Below are 14,463 nucleotides of genomic sequence, written 5' to 3'. Positions count from 1 at the left end.
CTGCATGCATACACGTTTGTTTTTCTCCAAATAAGCATTTTAAACCGTTAAAAGGTATTGAAAAGTGTTGCAAACGCTTTTTTATCACATGCTATACCCTGTTTCCAATGTTTTACAACCATAACATATTTTTTTATATTACACATGTGTAATACAACATTTTAAAGCGTTTTTATTGGCTTAGTTTTCGTTTATTGACCAATCGCATTTTGTTATTTTGCTGAAATGACGTTGCAACGTCAAATAACGTCACGAAATGTAAACAACATTTCTGGATTTTTTCATTATGTTTGCGTAAATATTTATTTTATTTGCTCATTAAAAAGCGTGTGATAAAAAAAGATGTGACACTCGTTGTCATATCATATCATATTTTATTAAACTCGTCCAGGAATTACGTTAGTAAGCTCGCCAAAGGCGTTTAAAAAAATATGGTATGATATGACAACTCGTGCCACATCCTATATGTATGTGTTCATTATTTCAATCTATAAACGTATCGACAGGTGAAGAAGTGTGTTTGCTGTTATGAAAACATGCAGGTTGTACAGAGAAAATTAGAAATATCAAGATTATTTAGCAGCATTAACAGTTTTTTTTTGTTTTTGAGACAAAATACATATCACAATTTGAAAAAAGGTTGTATTAATGTTGGTGCTGTACATTTAAAACTGTTCGCAAACAAGAATAAACAGGAATAAACAAGTCACTTTGTGAATGCAGTAGTAAATCAGTTCCCCAAGCTCACATAAGGATAAGCACGTTTTAGACATACACCAATAATCTGTAAATAAATTGTATTCGAGACATCCTAACCGCACCTGGGTAATTTTATTAGTTGATCGCGTTAACGGCCGACTAAATTTACAGAGCATGTTTTGCAAATCAGTATGTGCTTAGCTACGCTAAGGACGGTAACTCACTACGCTAGGAACGATTACCGCTGCCTGTCTGCACTGCAGACGACGAATGCTTAGGAGCGTATGCTCTACTACTGCAGTGTGTGTATTTACCAGCTTGTAAGACGACATTGGCCAGTCTAGTGTTTATCATTGAAATATGTACATATTGGCTGCTTTCAGGGAAAACGGGGCTTAATGCATGTCAAATAAGTTAGCCTGTGCACACTGATTAGCCTGTGCAATGCGCATAAGCTAATCAAGGATGACAACAGCGAACAACTTCAGTGCCTTCAGCGCTTTGATTTAGATATAAACTACGGCATTTAATAATCGTACGCAATATGACGATAGTAACCGATTACTCAAAGTGATCGTGCGCTACACCAATCGTGATACATCGGCTATCTCCGGAATCCTCCGTTAGATGAAATAAATCGTCTGCTAGTCCAATATTGGTCGCGCTAGTACATTTACATCAGTTTTAAAAGTGACATACAAATTACAATGCGAAGGCAAGTCAAACAATTGCAGTAGCTCTGTATAAGTACACCTATTCACCTGATCAAATAAGCTACCAACACATGTGAATACGCAAATATTACCTGTTTACTCAACTCCCTGTGTGCAAAGATAGCGCAGCCGTTCAGCAACACGTGTTAACACAGATCTAACTCAATAGTATCATAAACCAAACGAGTTTAACATGCTATCAACCGCTTGATTAAAGTGCTATAAAGAGTAGGGTTTATAAACCAGTTTAATAATCCTCGCAAGGTAGCTATAATCATAATCGAGTTATGGAACCTGTTAACTCTTATTTCATGCGTTGTAAAAACAACAACAACAGCAAAGCAGATCTAAGTTCTTTCAACCCAGGATCCTTCATGCCCTTGCCTCAACTCATCCTCACTGTCCGATCTCATTGACCTTGTTCCGAAGATCGTCACGCGATACTCTTTTTAAATTACTAACTGCTTTATATTGTTAAATGGGCCTTTTCACAGATTTTGGCATGTATTGAAGTTTGTCATTAAATGCTTTATATTGATAAATGAAAATATTGGATCTAAAAAGCTCCAGTAAAAAACAAAAATAAAATTAAAACCACTCGGCCATCCATGCTCACACAATGAGTGATGTATTTTATACTTTATATAAGCTATCCTCGTAGTATTGCAAAATATAACGACAACAACAGAACTCTCCAAATTATTCAACCGTTTCACGTGCAACGCTTTATTCATTTTTGGTTTTTAAATCGTCAAAAGATGCCTATAGGGGATATTAAGCATGGTAAATGTTCAGTATTACTGTTTCCTCACAAATATCATAACTGCAACAAACATTTGCGAATCTGAAACACGTTTTTCACTTTTGTCAATTTACCAAAACGTGAAAATGCCCCTTTTAAGGTGTGCAAAGTTCCGCTTTCAACAAATATAGGGTATGTATGTTGGCCAAAGTTCACTTCTTTCACTTTACAAATTATTATTTCGCTCTACTTTACGTATGTGTCATTTCCCTCTATAAAGCACCACTCAAATTACAGAAAGAAAAATTGAATATGAAATGTTTTAGGAAAATTGAACAATTAGAAATTTCTAGCTTTAGTTTAATGGTGTTTTTTCAGAGAAAGAAAACGTAAATCACAAACATGCTTGCATGATGGAGAAGTACAGTTATTGTTTTAATTAAAAGCTTTCAATTTCTGGGGTCATGTAATAAACTTAATATTAAAGTGTAAAATAATTCTTAGAACGTTATCACAATCATAGATTATTATAAGCAAAACTGGCATGTGAGTGGGCAGCAACTTATCAAGAGAATTTCAGTTTGTATCGAAAATGTTGAAAACATGATCTACACGTATTCTAAAGTAACACCGACGGCCCTGAAAATAACCTGTTTATCTTGTGGCGATACGAAGAAGAACGTTGCATGAAAATCAAGGGACTAGTTAAAATCAGTACACACGTGTTTTACAACAAGAATAGTGTTTACATTATACAAAAGTGTCCAGAAAATCTTTCTTCTAAATATGGAATAAATGGAGATGAGTTAAAGGAAAAATGTCGTCGTTATAACGAAAATGCTATTTTATAACTTAATATATTTTAACACGAATTAAATCATGAACAAAAATTGCCAAAAAAAACATTTAGATACTTAAAACGATGATTTTGTTGTTATTTTACAGATACGGATTAATCAAAATGCCACGATTTTTGATAGGCATCAATAGTTTGGTAACAAAAACACGTTATTTGAACCCTTCGCTAATCATTAAAAACTAAACGGTGAATCATCACAACAGATATAAAAAGGACATATATACATAATACACTTATTTCATCTTAAAATCTCAAGGTATGGTCTCTGTCGCCAAAATATCGAGTGTCAAAATATTATGTGTGCTTATCAATTATATTTCTATAACATATAAGAAATTATGAGAGAATAAAAAAATAACTACGTAAACTTAGTTATACGGATATTAAACCCCAATAATTTACTGTTTATTACACAGACCAGAAGCAGATAATTTTCTAAACGGCAGTTAGAATACTATTTAAAACAGTATTATTGTTTGCTTACACTATTGTTTATGTTATATTGAACTATTCACTATAAAATATAATATGCCACGGGATTTTTGCATGGATCATAATTATTCGTATTGATTTGATAAACACTTAAAAGCTTTGCATTTCTAAGTAATAATAATCAAATGGATTAAATCTAAGGTTACACAGAAAATGATTGCTTTCTTTTGTTTTATAACTTTCGAAAATATCCAGCAAAGGCGAATCTCAAATTGACACAAGTTATCAGCGTTGTGTATTTTTCTGTACAGATGTTGTTATGTAGTTTATTGTTGTTGGGGTTTTGAAATGTGTCTTATCAGAGGATATATCTCTAGTTGTTTATGGCAGTCACAGTGTGATATCCGATATTCTATTAGAAATCCCCTAATCAAATCAAGTTTGTTTTATAAACATTCATCGCTATCATATAAAGGCCTAACACAGGGATGGAGCACCCTGTCGATCCAAAGTCCCACCGCGCCCCTTTTTATCTACGCATGCCCTTGTTTTGATTTCATCACATCATTATAACGGAAGTAGTATTTGAATACATCCATTAGAAATCTTGCAAGTATCCGTTCTGTGGCGATAAGTTTGAACTGTACAACGTAGTCATATTCAACGCGATCTTACTGTAGTATTACAATCAAATAAATCAAACATAAATTCAGGTTTGTTTCCGGCATTTGCGTTAAACAAAAAAAAGACAAATCTATTTTTATCGATTCATATTCCCTACCTGATTGTCATTGAGCAATATATTCTTTGCTGACCGAGTCACTTTCAGAAACAAATCTTACTGACAATCACTAAATTTCGTTTCATACATGTAATGTTCAAAAGAAAATTCTTCATAATCTCTATAATAGTCCATTTTAATTTATTGTTCTTACAAAAGTTGCGATAAATTTCGCATCCAATGCCATTTTATGCCGGTTCGTAAATGCCGGCGAATGAACACGGTTCCAACATACGTCACTATCAGTTTGTATAAAAAAAGCGAGTAGATCGGAATATGTGAAAATTCGCGACTTTGTCATGTTCGTTCTCACTAATAACACCCCCATTGAATCGAAACGAGGTGCCAAAACGTGTTTATTTCCAATTAATTGGATTAAATAGTGTTTTAAGGGTTTTAAAAGCATGGAATTTCACATTTAAGCCACAATTCTAGTCTTTCACAAGAAATGTAACCGTATGTTGTTGTTTTTAGTTCTAATTTATACATTTTACATGGGTACTCGAGCACGGAAACATTCAAATATCTGTGTTACTTATTTATATTGATATGTAAAAATGATCGAAAGCAGCATAAATTAACAGAACGTTTACATGAAATACCAATTAAGACATAAGTCCAGGCGCATCACCAAAGCAAGGAAGGATCGGTCTTGTTATCGCAAACAAACAAATGAGCCGTGCTCCGTTTAATGCATGTGCGTAAAGTGTCGTCCCAGATTAGACTTCACAGTCCGCACAGGCTAATCAGGGACGACACTTTCCACCTAAACATGATTTTTGCTAAGAAGAGACTATCTTGAAATATACAATATCATAAAAGCGGAAAGTGTCGCCCCTGATAAGCCTGTGTTGACTGCACAGGCTAATCTTGGACACTTTAGACACATGCATTAAACCCCTTTTTCACAGAGCGAGGCCCAAATGTTTGCAAGTCTAACGTGCAACTATAAAAATAGTTTAAAGCATGGATACCGTTTCAGAATTCAGCGGAAGTAAGTAACGGTTCGATGAATTAAGTTGTGGAAACGCAAACATTAATAAAGAAAGTTACGATTAAGCCGAAACCATACATACGTATGTGTGTTTTTAGCCCTAAAATTCAGCAACTTACTCTCATAGATGAAATTTGAATTGCTCCACTTTGCATTACAGGATGTCGTTTCCATTGACGGAAATAGGGCCAATTTCCCTTTATCGCATACACACGCCTACTCCCATTCCCTTATCAAATCAAAACATTTGTTCTTATGATATCTCATCAAAATTATCAAATGTTTACGACTGAAAAACAAGGTCAGAAGCCACATTGATTAGACTGAAAAGAAAGGCCACTTGTATTATACAAACATCACAATGGCTGCTTATGTTCTCAACTCGTGGACCTTGCCTTTGTCCCTTTTTTGTTATCTGCGGAGTTTATTAGTAATTCCAGATGTGCACCCATATTTATATATATGTATGGTATGTAAGCATGAGTTTGCTAAGAATTCTAACATATCCGTAAGTCACGGCGTGTCAATCACTCTTTTCCTTGGGTACTATCTGAAGTTGTTGCAGGAAGCCGTTACTAATCTAATCTATCTTTTGTATTTTTAGTAACCTGTTATTGTTTATTTCGACATGTTGGTCAGTATACGAGAGTTATAAGTTATTTAAGAATTTCTGGAAATGTTTGAGGCGTGACATAGTGATCCCGAGCATTGAAAGTAACGACATGACTTTAATACTTGTAACATAGCATCGTCCGTCTTGTGTCGTGTCGTATTGGCGCTGACTTACTCTCTTTAAAATGGCCGCAATCAAACAAGCCTCACGTTTTTCGTCTTGTGTCGTGTCGTATTGGCATTGACGCACTTACGGCTTAGTTAAAAGAGCGGACAAAGCGCTGTACTTCAAATCCTTGCATCGCGGATTCGATCCCGGCCCTGCCATATATTTTATTTGGGAATTGGTCTTCTATACATTTCTACAGCCAATTACTCTGATTCAAGTAGAGAAGATGTTCGTTAATGATATAAGTATGTGAACATAGTAATGGTAAACCAGCTACCCAAGTTGTTTCGTGTCGTTTAGGCGAAACTCTTTAAGCTATTCAACATGCATCACATATATTACTTGGATTATTTTCCTTGCACGTTGATTATATGTCGCAAAAGAACGCTCACTGTGGTTTATATTGAGTCCAATTGGTAACTAAATGTGCATTCTGCGTCTGTTATTACTTGCCATATAATACTCCACCTCTCGTAGTATACTGTTACAACATTACAAATAGACTTTACATAACTGTCCATTTTCTGTATCAGGAACCATTTCATAATGCTATCATTTGGGTTTGTTGTTTGTCTTTATGTTATGTTCTGATATTATTTGCGTACATGGTCGTAAATAAGTAGTTATTATGTTATGTAAAATAGTTCAAAACAATATACAATTATATTCCATAAACATAAACACAATAGCAGAAATAACGATAGCGAATGTCATTTATCTTGACAGGAGTGTCTCAGTCCTCATTGACAACCGTTACGATATCTGCTCTTTCAGACTGGGCGATGAAAAGATTAACCTGTGGGTACGAACAAAAACAAAATTACGAGTATGTTGAGAAAACAGTCAGTCAAGTAATGGCATATTTTCTGTAACTCAGTTAACAAATGTAATTATTGCTTGTCATCGGATGGCGAATAAAAATATATGATTGAACTAATGTCTTTGCTTAAGACAACTGCGTCAAGAAGGTCGTTCTCAGGAGACATGTGTTGTCTGTAACACAATGGAAGCAGGTGATAATTCTTACATACCGCTCAGTAATAACAAAAATGGAGGGACTCGCAGAGTTTGAAACGCATACAAAGTGAAGAAAGATCGACAACTGTAACTGTGATGTCTTCTCTAACACATAGTTTAAATTAAGTTGTAAGAACTTATGAAATACTCATTATGAATGAAATAATTAAGAAAACAGTTATGGTTACTTTTACGTGTAATTACATCATTAATGTAATCTATCAATACTATGAGGTATTCATTCAATTGTACGCGTGTGTTACTCCTCCGGCTATGATTTTACAGATCTCTCCGACACCTAGTCACGCACACAGAGCCAAGAGTATAAGTACCGGATATAGATCACCGGGTACACGAAGTAACACACCACGTAAATAGGATGGGTACCAGAAGATGCGACTTATCGACTTATTAGCAACTACCTCGATCAGTCAGAATCCCGCAATTCTTAAACGATAAATTATCGTGCGAAAGTTCAACACCGAAGTATTCAGATATTGTTTTAGTTCATTCAGCGCGGGTCTGCAACTATCAATGACGTCACCGCGATTGTTCATTTATGCGGAGAACATCAGTTCGAACTCTGAGATTTGCGTATAGCCTGTTGGAAATATATCAAGACACGTACCATAGTCATCGAAAATATCAAGCTATTGTTGATGTTGTTAATGTGTTTGTCTTGATAATTACTCTCATTTTTTATGAATAAAGCTCATTGAAATCATTATAATGGGGGAAACGTAGGGAATTTTGACATTTATCAGAACAAGTATAACCGTGTAGTAATAATGAAAAAAGGGACACCATAAATGTGTTTGGCTTTTATATGAATTGCTTTTTATTATACATTTAGGCGATACGAAATCCACATTTCCATAACACCGTCAGTGATTCTTCAAGAGAGTCAGCTGTTTGTGTCAACGACGACTCCCTTGTTATTTGTAACCCCAACCATATGAATCATTTCGCAACTTAAAGAATTGTTTCCGTGATGCGGTAGTCGCTCACATTGTTTAAATCGAAATTTCTTTTAAACATATGAAACATCAGTAAATGCTAATTATTTTTTTATTAGACGGCTTACCTGCGTTAACATCGTATTTTACAACCATATTCAAGAATGTAAAACACCAATATATACGCTTATGGGTTTTTAGTTCATTATTATTTTACAATCATTACTTTAATAAATACTGCATATATATTGGAAAATATTACGCCGTATAATCCGTCGATGACTGACATTATTTATTTGAGTGAATGTGTGGTCTTTAGAACAGCCATGGTACACATGTAATTTTAGTATTTTAGTTCATTATTACTTTAACATTGCGTCTATAATATATTTCAGATCATTTACAAAACAGCCCTCCTGGATCATTCGTTGTCGTACCTCTATCAATACCTCGCCACAGCGAACGCGTATCGCATTCAGCACGAAATCCGAGTAATCATATCTACATTCCAAACTTGTTTTCATCTCCTCGAGAAACAGCATCTCCAGCTCCATCCTTTTCTTGCTGTACCACAACATAGGCTCCGGGGATCCGACAATAGCCTTTCGTATCTTCTCCAATCTAAGTACTACCCCGGGACCTTCTTCTAGCATGTCCGTGATATCTGCTACCCATTTACGATGCAGCCTATTGTTTATACCACATGCTTCCATTAAATTTCGTTCAGGAATCATGTAATACGGCATATGTTTTTTGGCAATTGCAGTCCTTAGTTCTCTCAGACCGTCATGCAGCCAGTGAAGCAAACTGTATGCACTAAAGCGTGTCTGTGGGTTACGTTCAGCTTGCCATAAAACTATGTTTTTCAGTATATATGACGTTATTTCTTTATTTGTTGGTTTGATTATATCTTTGATGATCATTTTTAGTATAACATAAACTTTCGCCTGAGTATCATTAAGGTTGCTTACGAGTTCTGCCTCACCGCTGTTAAAGTTAATCCGCCATTCCATGTGCTTGAATTCACTCCCCTTAAATCCTACCGGTGTTAGAATCGCTCCTAATGTTACGACTTTCTTAACTATGACTGGTGACGGCCAATGACGGGGTCTGGCAGCCCATCTGTGTAGGACACTTGGGCATAGACAGCGTAGTGCGAGTACTTTGTCTCCATGGAAAGACCCTTCAATGGTATGCGGTGATGACGGTCCCACGCATTTATGTTGCTCCACATCGAGTTGACGTTGACCGGTATATGCAGTGAGGAGTTGACCGGCATATGCAGAGAGCGACGAAAATTCATCTAACAATAAACTACTGCTCAATAGAACGTCCCCATTTCCATTATCACACAGAGCATTGTGGATTATTTCGTAACAACTAGACGTTTGTCTCTCTAATAAAAGTCTGCAGTGTCCTGGATATACCTGTGTATCCATCCTGTACACTTGTAAGTCGTCTGGTATGCTGTAAAGATTGATACCAGCTTCCAAACAGATGACATTTTTCAGCAAGTATAGATTGTCACGGTCGCTTTCTAAAAAGCAGGTCAGCCCTTCTGCCTTACTGCCAGCTGTGATAATAGTTACCAGTTCATTACTAAGGTATGCATTTATCAGTCTGTCACACTCCCTGTACTTCGCAACGCGCCACCGTCTCATCTCCTCGCCGTATCCCAGCCGGGTCATTATAGTACAGATCTCAACAGACACACTCTCTACATAATTCTGAAAACAAAATAGGGCGTTCTTTATGTCGGTTTAAGATGCGTGATTAAAGATTATTTAAATTATACGCATATAAAAAACAAAACTTTTCCAAAGTTGGTTATAATATTTTTTCAGATAATATACAGTTTGTATTTGTAAATGAAAAATAGTGTCTACAGGTATGCATTTCCACAGCAAACGTCATTATTAATAATAATATCATAAATAAAATGTGAACATACATGATTAAGTCATTTTTTAATTATTTGTTGATCATTGTGTCTATTTGAATACATGTTTGAATATTAAGTGACAAATTTAGTGTTGATGAACACACCGATTGTATTATGGGTATTTTAATACATATATTGACGTTTAATACTATAACAGTATTATATGTGTAGTAGTAATGAATATGTATGTTCAGTTTTATCATTGAATGCTCGTGTTCATGTTCTTTGTTGAAAGGTATGTAGAGTGAAGACGAAAACGCGTTCCTGAATGACAGCTTTGAAAACAGACTAATATTAAATTAGACTCGAAGTTATTATATGTTATTAAATTATTCTGGATTCACTGTGGCGTCAAGTCGCAATGAATCAGGCCCAGCTATGTGCGTGACGTTAATAATAAATAACCTCGACTCATATTATGGCACGCATAATTAGACTGATTCTGGTGAAGATGGTGTACCATATAAAGCTTATTTAAAGGAAGTATATACGTATAACATAATACACAGTAAACGAAGACAGTCATCATCGCAGTTTACATATTGAATGGGTATGGATGTTAATTTAAGTCCTGTCTGAAACCCCAGCTAAAGACATTATTTGAATACTATTTTAGATGACATTCGGAAGATATACATATGAAAGTCGGCTTGAGACTCATTTAAAACGCCCATAAATATAATACATACTCACTTAAAAGAACTTCAATATTATATACAAAATGTATGTTCTTCTGTTTTAGACTTAAACAGGAATCAGTGCAGTGTAACTGGGATTTCTGTAATTATACGACTGGGAATGAAAACTTTTACGTTAGCGCTTGAACAATTAAAGCCACACACTTTGCCTCTGACCTTGAAATAAAATACATGTTAATCAATACATAAAGATGACATTTGCAAGTGTCCATTATTTTTTGCTTTTACTTTTTTTCTAATTTGAAACACGTGTTGCATACGAATCTTCGATTACTACTTCTATGGCTATACACACCCTAAACGTATGTGTTTATGACTTGCTATGTATGTAACACGAATTTTACATGAATGTCATATGAATGTATATATTACCATATGGCAAAAATAAAACGTCTGCACACAAAAAAAACTTTCAAAATAAGTCCTGTTAATCATTAAGTATACGATACATCACAATGTATGTGTAACTGCAGTTTTTTTTTTTTACTTTTGAACACCAATCGAGAATATAGTTAGACCGAGTTGAATTTCGTACATTTCGATGGATCTGGTTATACCGAGTTGAATTTCGTACATTTCGATGGATCTTGTTAATCAGAGTTGAATTTCGTACATTTCGATGGATCTTGTTAAGAGTAACCATTGAAGTCACTAACGTTAATATTGAAATAACAAATACGACCCTCTAAAAATGATCACTAGCATTTGCACAAAATACTGTTTTAAAAGACAAATAATTGTTTTAGCTTGTTCATTGGCAACATCAATTTAAATATTGTAATAGTGATTTGCCATGTCTTCGACTTGCGCCAGTACATTTTACTCGTTCCATGTACACGTTCTTTCAATTGTATTTGTACAAATTGACACTTAAACGTTTAAAACAACAAAAGAATGGTTAAAATATCCGAACGTAAAATTCGGTGTATTCTATTAATACATATATCTACGTTCACTAGTATATTTTCAAAATCAACCTATGCAAATTCATATTTTAAACAAAAGTTAAGAAGTAAAAGTTTGAAAAACACAATCGCTATTTCGTTGTTTCCTATTAAATTCATTGTTAAATATTAACATCAATATATTTTGATCGATAACAAACGAAAATTGAGTACGATACATCTCACTAGCTAGGTTAGCGTTAAAAATCATAGAATATTCCTGAGACATACTGTTCTACAAAATGCTGTGTCTGAGAACGCTTTCGGCCTCTGATTTACCTGAGAGTGACGATTGTACGGATTGATGTGTCTGGGGACGCTTCCAGTCTTTGGTTCACCTGAGAGTGATGACTGTACGGACTGATGTGTCTGGGAACGCTTCCAGTCTCTGATTTACCTGAGAGTGACGACTGTAGAGATTGCTGTGTCTAGGGACGCTTCCCGTCTTTGGTTTACCTGAGAGTAACAGACTGCTGTGGCTGGGAACGCTTCCAGTGTTTGGTTTACCTGAGATTGACGACTGTACGGACTGATGGGTCTTGGAACGCTTCCAGTCTCTGATTTACCTGAGAGTGACGACTGTACAGATTGATGGGTCTAGGGACGCTTCCAGTCTGTGATATATCTACGAGTGACGACTGTACGGACTGATGAGTCTAGGGACGCTTCTAGTCTCTGATTTACCTGAGAGTGACGACTGTACAGACTGATGTATCTGGGAACGCTTTCAGTCTCTGATATATCTACGAGTGACGACTGTACGGACTGATGGGTCTAGGAACGCTTCCAGTCTCTGATTTACCTGAGAGTGACGACTGTACAGACTGATGGGTCTAGGAACGCTTTCAGTCTCTGATTTACTTGAGAGTAAGGACTGTACAGACTGATGGGTCTAGGAACGCTTTCAGTCTCTGATTTACCTGAGAGTGACGACTGTACAGACTGATGGGTCTAGGAACGCTTTCAGTCTCTGATTTACCTGAGAGTGACGACTGTACGGACTGATGGGTCTGGAAACACTTTCAGCCTCTGATTTACCCAAGAGTGACGACTGTACGAACTGATGGGTCTGGGAACACTTTCAGCCTCTGATTTACCTGAGAGTGACGACTGTACGGAATGATGTGTATGGGAACGCTTTCAGGCTCTGATTTACCTGAGAGTGACGACTGTACGGACTGATGGGTCTGGAAACACTTTCAGCCTCTGATTTACCCAAGAGTGACGACTGTACGAACTGATGGGTCTGGGAACACTTTCAGCCTCTGATTTACCTGAGAGTGACGACTGTACGGAATGATGTGTATGGGAACGCTTTCAGCCTCTGATTTACCTGAGAGTGACGACTGTACGGACTGATGGGTCTGGGAACACTTTCAGTCTCTGATTTACCTGAGAGTGACGACTGTACAGACTGATGTATATGGAAACACTTTCAGCGTCTGATTTACCTGAGAGTGACGACTGTACAGACTGATGTGTATGGGAACACTTTCAGTCTCTGATTTACCTGAGAGTGACGACTGTACGGGCTGATGTGTATTGGAACACTTTCAGCCTCTGATTTACCCGAGAGTGACGACTGTACGAACTGATGGGTCTGGGAACACTTTCAGTCTCTGATTTACCTGAGAGTGACGACTGTACAGACTGATGTGTCTGGGAACACTTCCAGTCTCTGATTTACCTGAGAGTGACGTCTGTACAGACTGATGGGTCTGGGAACACTTTCAGTCTCTGATTTACCTGAGAGTGACGACTGTACGGACTGATGTTTCTGGGAACCCTTCCGTCTCTGATTTACCTTAGAGTGACGACTGTACAGACTGATGGTTATGGGAACGCTTCCAGTCTCTGATTTACCTGAGAGTGACGACTGTACAAACTGATGGGTCTGGTAACGCATCCAGTCTCTGATTTACCTGAGAGTGACGACTGTACAGACTGATGGGTCTGGGAACGCTTCCAGTCTCTAATTTACCTGAGAGAGACGACTGTACAGACTGATGGGTCTGGAAACGCTTCCAGTCTCTGATATACCTGAGAGTGACGACTGTACAGACTGCTTTGTCCGGGAACGCTTTCAGTCTCTGATTTACCTGAGAGTGACGACTGTACAGACTGATGGGTATAGGAACGCTTCCAGTCTCTGTATCCGTACACCCATAGCCTCCTTCTGCCATTTTTAAAAAGCTGGAAGACAATATAATATTCCATTACAAAAAAACGATTAAATAAAAGAAGACATTATAAAAAGTGATAATATATTTTCAAATTTATTTAAGATTGATTGTATGTAATTTATAAGCTTTTAACTTCGCATTAAACGTATCAAAACATTAAAATCGATTTATAACTGATTTTGCAAAACAAAGCGTGGATTCCTCGTAATACTATTGTTCGAAAGGCTAGAACTTGCATACGCATATTGATTTACAACAATCAATCGTTCGATAATGCACAAGGAAGAACATGGCTTTTACTAAACACAAATACGTTTTATAAAATATCCGCCTAAAATACATAAATATGTTTTACTATTTTGATAAAATTAAAAGTCTGAGTAATACAAATCTAAACTGATTTGTCAAAACCAAGCGTGGACTCCTTATGATACTGTTGTTCGCAATTTAAAAAGGATAGAACTTGGATACGCATATTGATTTACAACAATCAACTGTTCGATAAAGCACTATGAAAAACATGACTTATACATAAGAAAACTAACATATCCGCCTCGAATAAATACATATGTTTATAAATAATAAGCAAAGTTCATCTACAGTTTGAAAAAGGGTAGGTGTTAGCAATATTCAAATGTCTTGCACTTTCGAATTCAATATCCATTCCGGACCATTCGACCAAAGTTATATATTATTAATGTGTTAACACGTACATTTTTAAT

The 14,463-nt window shown here is 36.2% G+C and overlaps 3 protein-coding genes across 7 annotated transcripts in view; 1 reads left to right on the top strand and 2 right to left on the bottom strand.

Annotated features, from left to right (window-relative positions):
* The window catches only part of LOC127837548 (uncharacterized), a 59,544-nt gene extending 57,892 nt beyond the window's left edge, over positions 1-1,652 (bottom strand). The window contains exon 1 of the mRNA XM_052364737.1: positions 1,505-1,652. The gene's annotated coding sequence lies outside the window, so the exon portion shown is untranslated. The remainder of the gene's footprint in view (positions 1-1,504) is intronic.
* Positions 1-14,463, top strand: part of LOC127837545 (endoplasmic reticulum transmembrane helix translocase-like) — a 154,968-nt gene that overhangs the window by 117,027 nt on the left and 23,478 nt on the right. The gene's annotated exons all lie outside the window — the stretch shown is intronic.
* LOC127837546 (uncharacterized) overlaps positions 1-14,463 on the bottom strand; it is a 64,762-nt gene that overhangs the window by 45,018 nt on the left and 5,281 nt on the right. For 2 of the 5 annotated variants that reach the window (XM_052364733.1, XM_052364730.1), the window contains exons 2-3: positions 13,658-13,751; positions 8,246-9,701 (exon numbers count right to left, since the gene is read on the bottom strand). In XM_052364733.1, the coding sequence (XP_052220693.1) occupies positions 8,337-9,701; positions 13,658-13,741 (1,449 nt within the window). In that variant the 5' untranslated portion in view covers positions 13,742-13,751 and the 3' untranslated portion in view covers positions 8,246-8,336. Of the gene's footprint in view, positions 1-8,245; positions 9,702-12,478; positions 12,702-13,657; positions 13,752-14,463 lie in introns of those variants that run through there. The other 3 variants (XM_052364731.1, XM_052364732.1, XM_052364735.1) reach the window with 3 other exon arrangements.

The sequence above is a fragment of the Dreissena polymorpha genome, chromosome 7 (genome assembly GCF_020536995.1).
Source record: "Dreissena polymorpha isolate Duluth1 chromosome 7, UMN_Dpol_1.0, whole genome shotgun sequence".
NCBI classification, from domain to species: Eukaryota; Metazoa; Mollusca; class Bivalvia; order Myida; family Dreissenidae; genus Dreissena; species Dreissena polymorpha.
The sequence above is the reverse complement of the archived record's forward strand: the minus strand, read 5'-3'. Positions and strand labels throughout refer to the sequence as shown.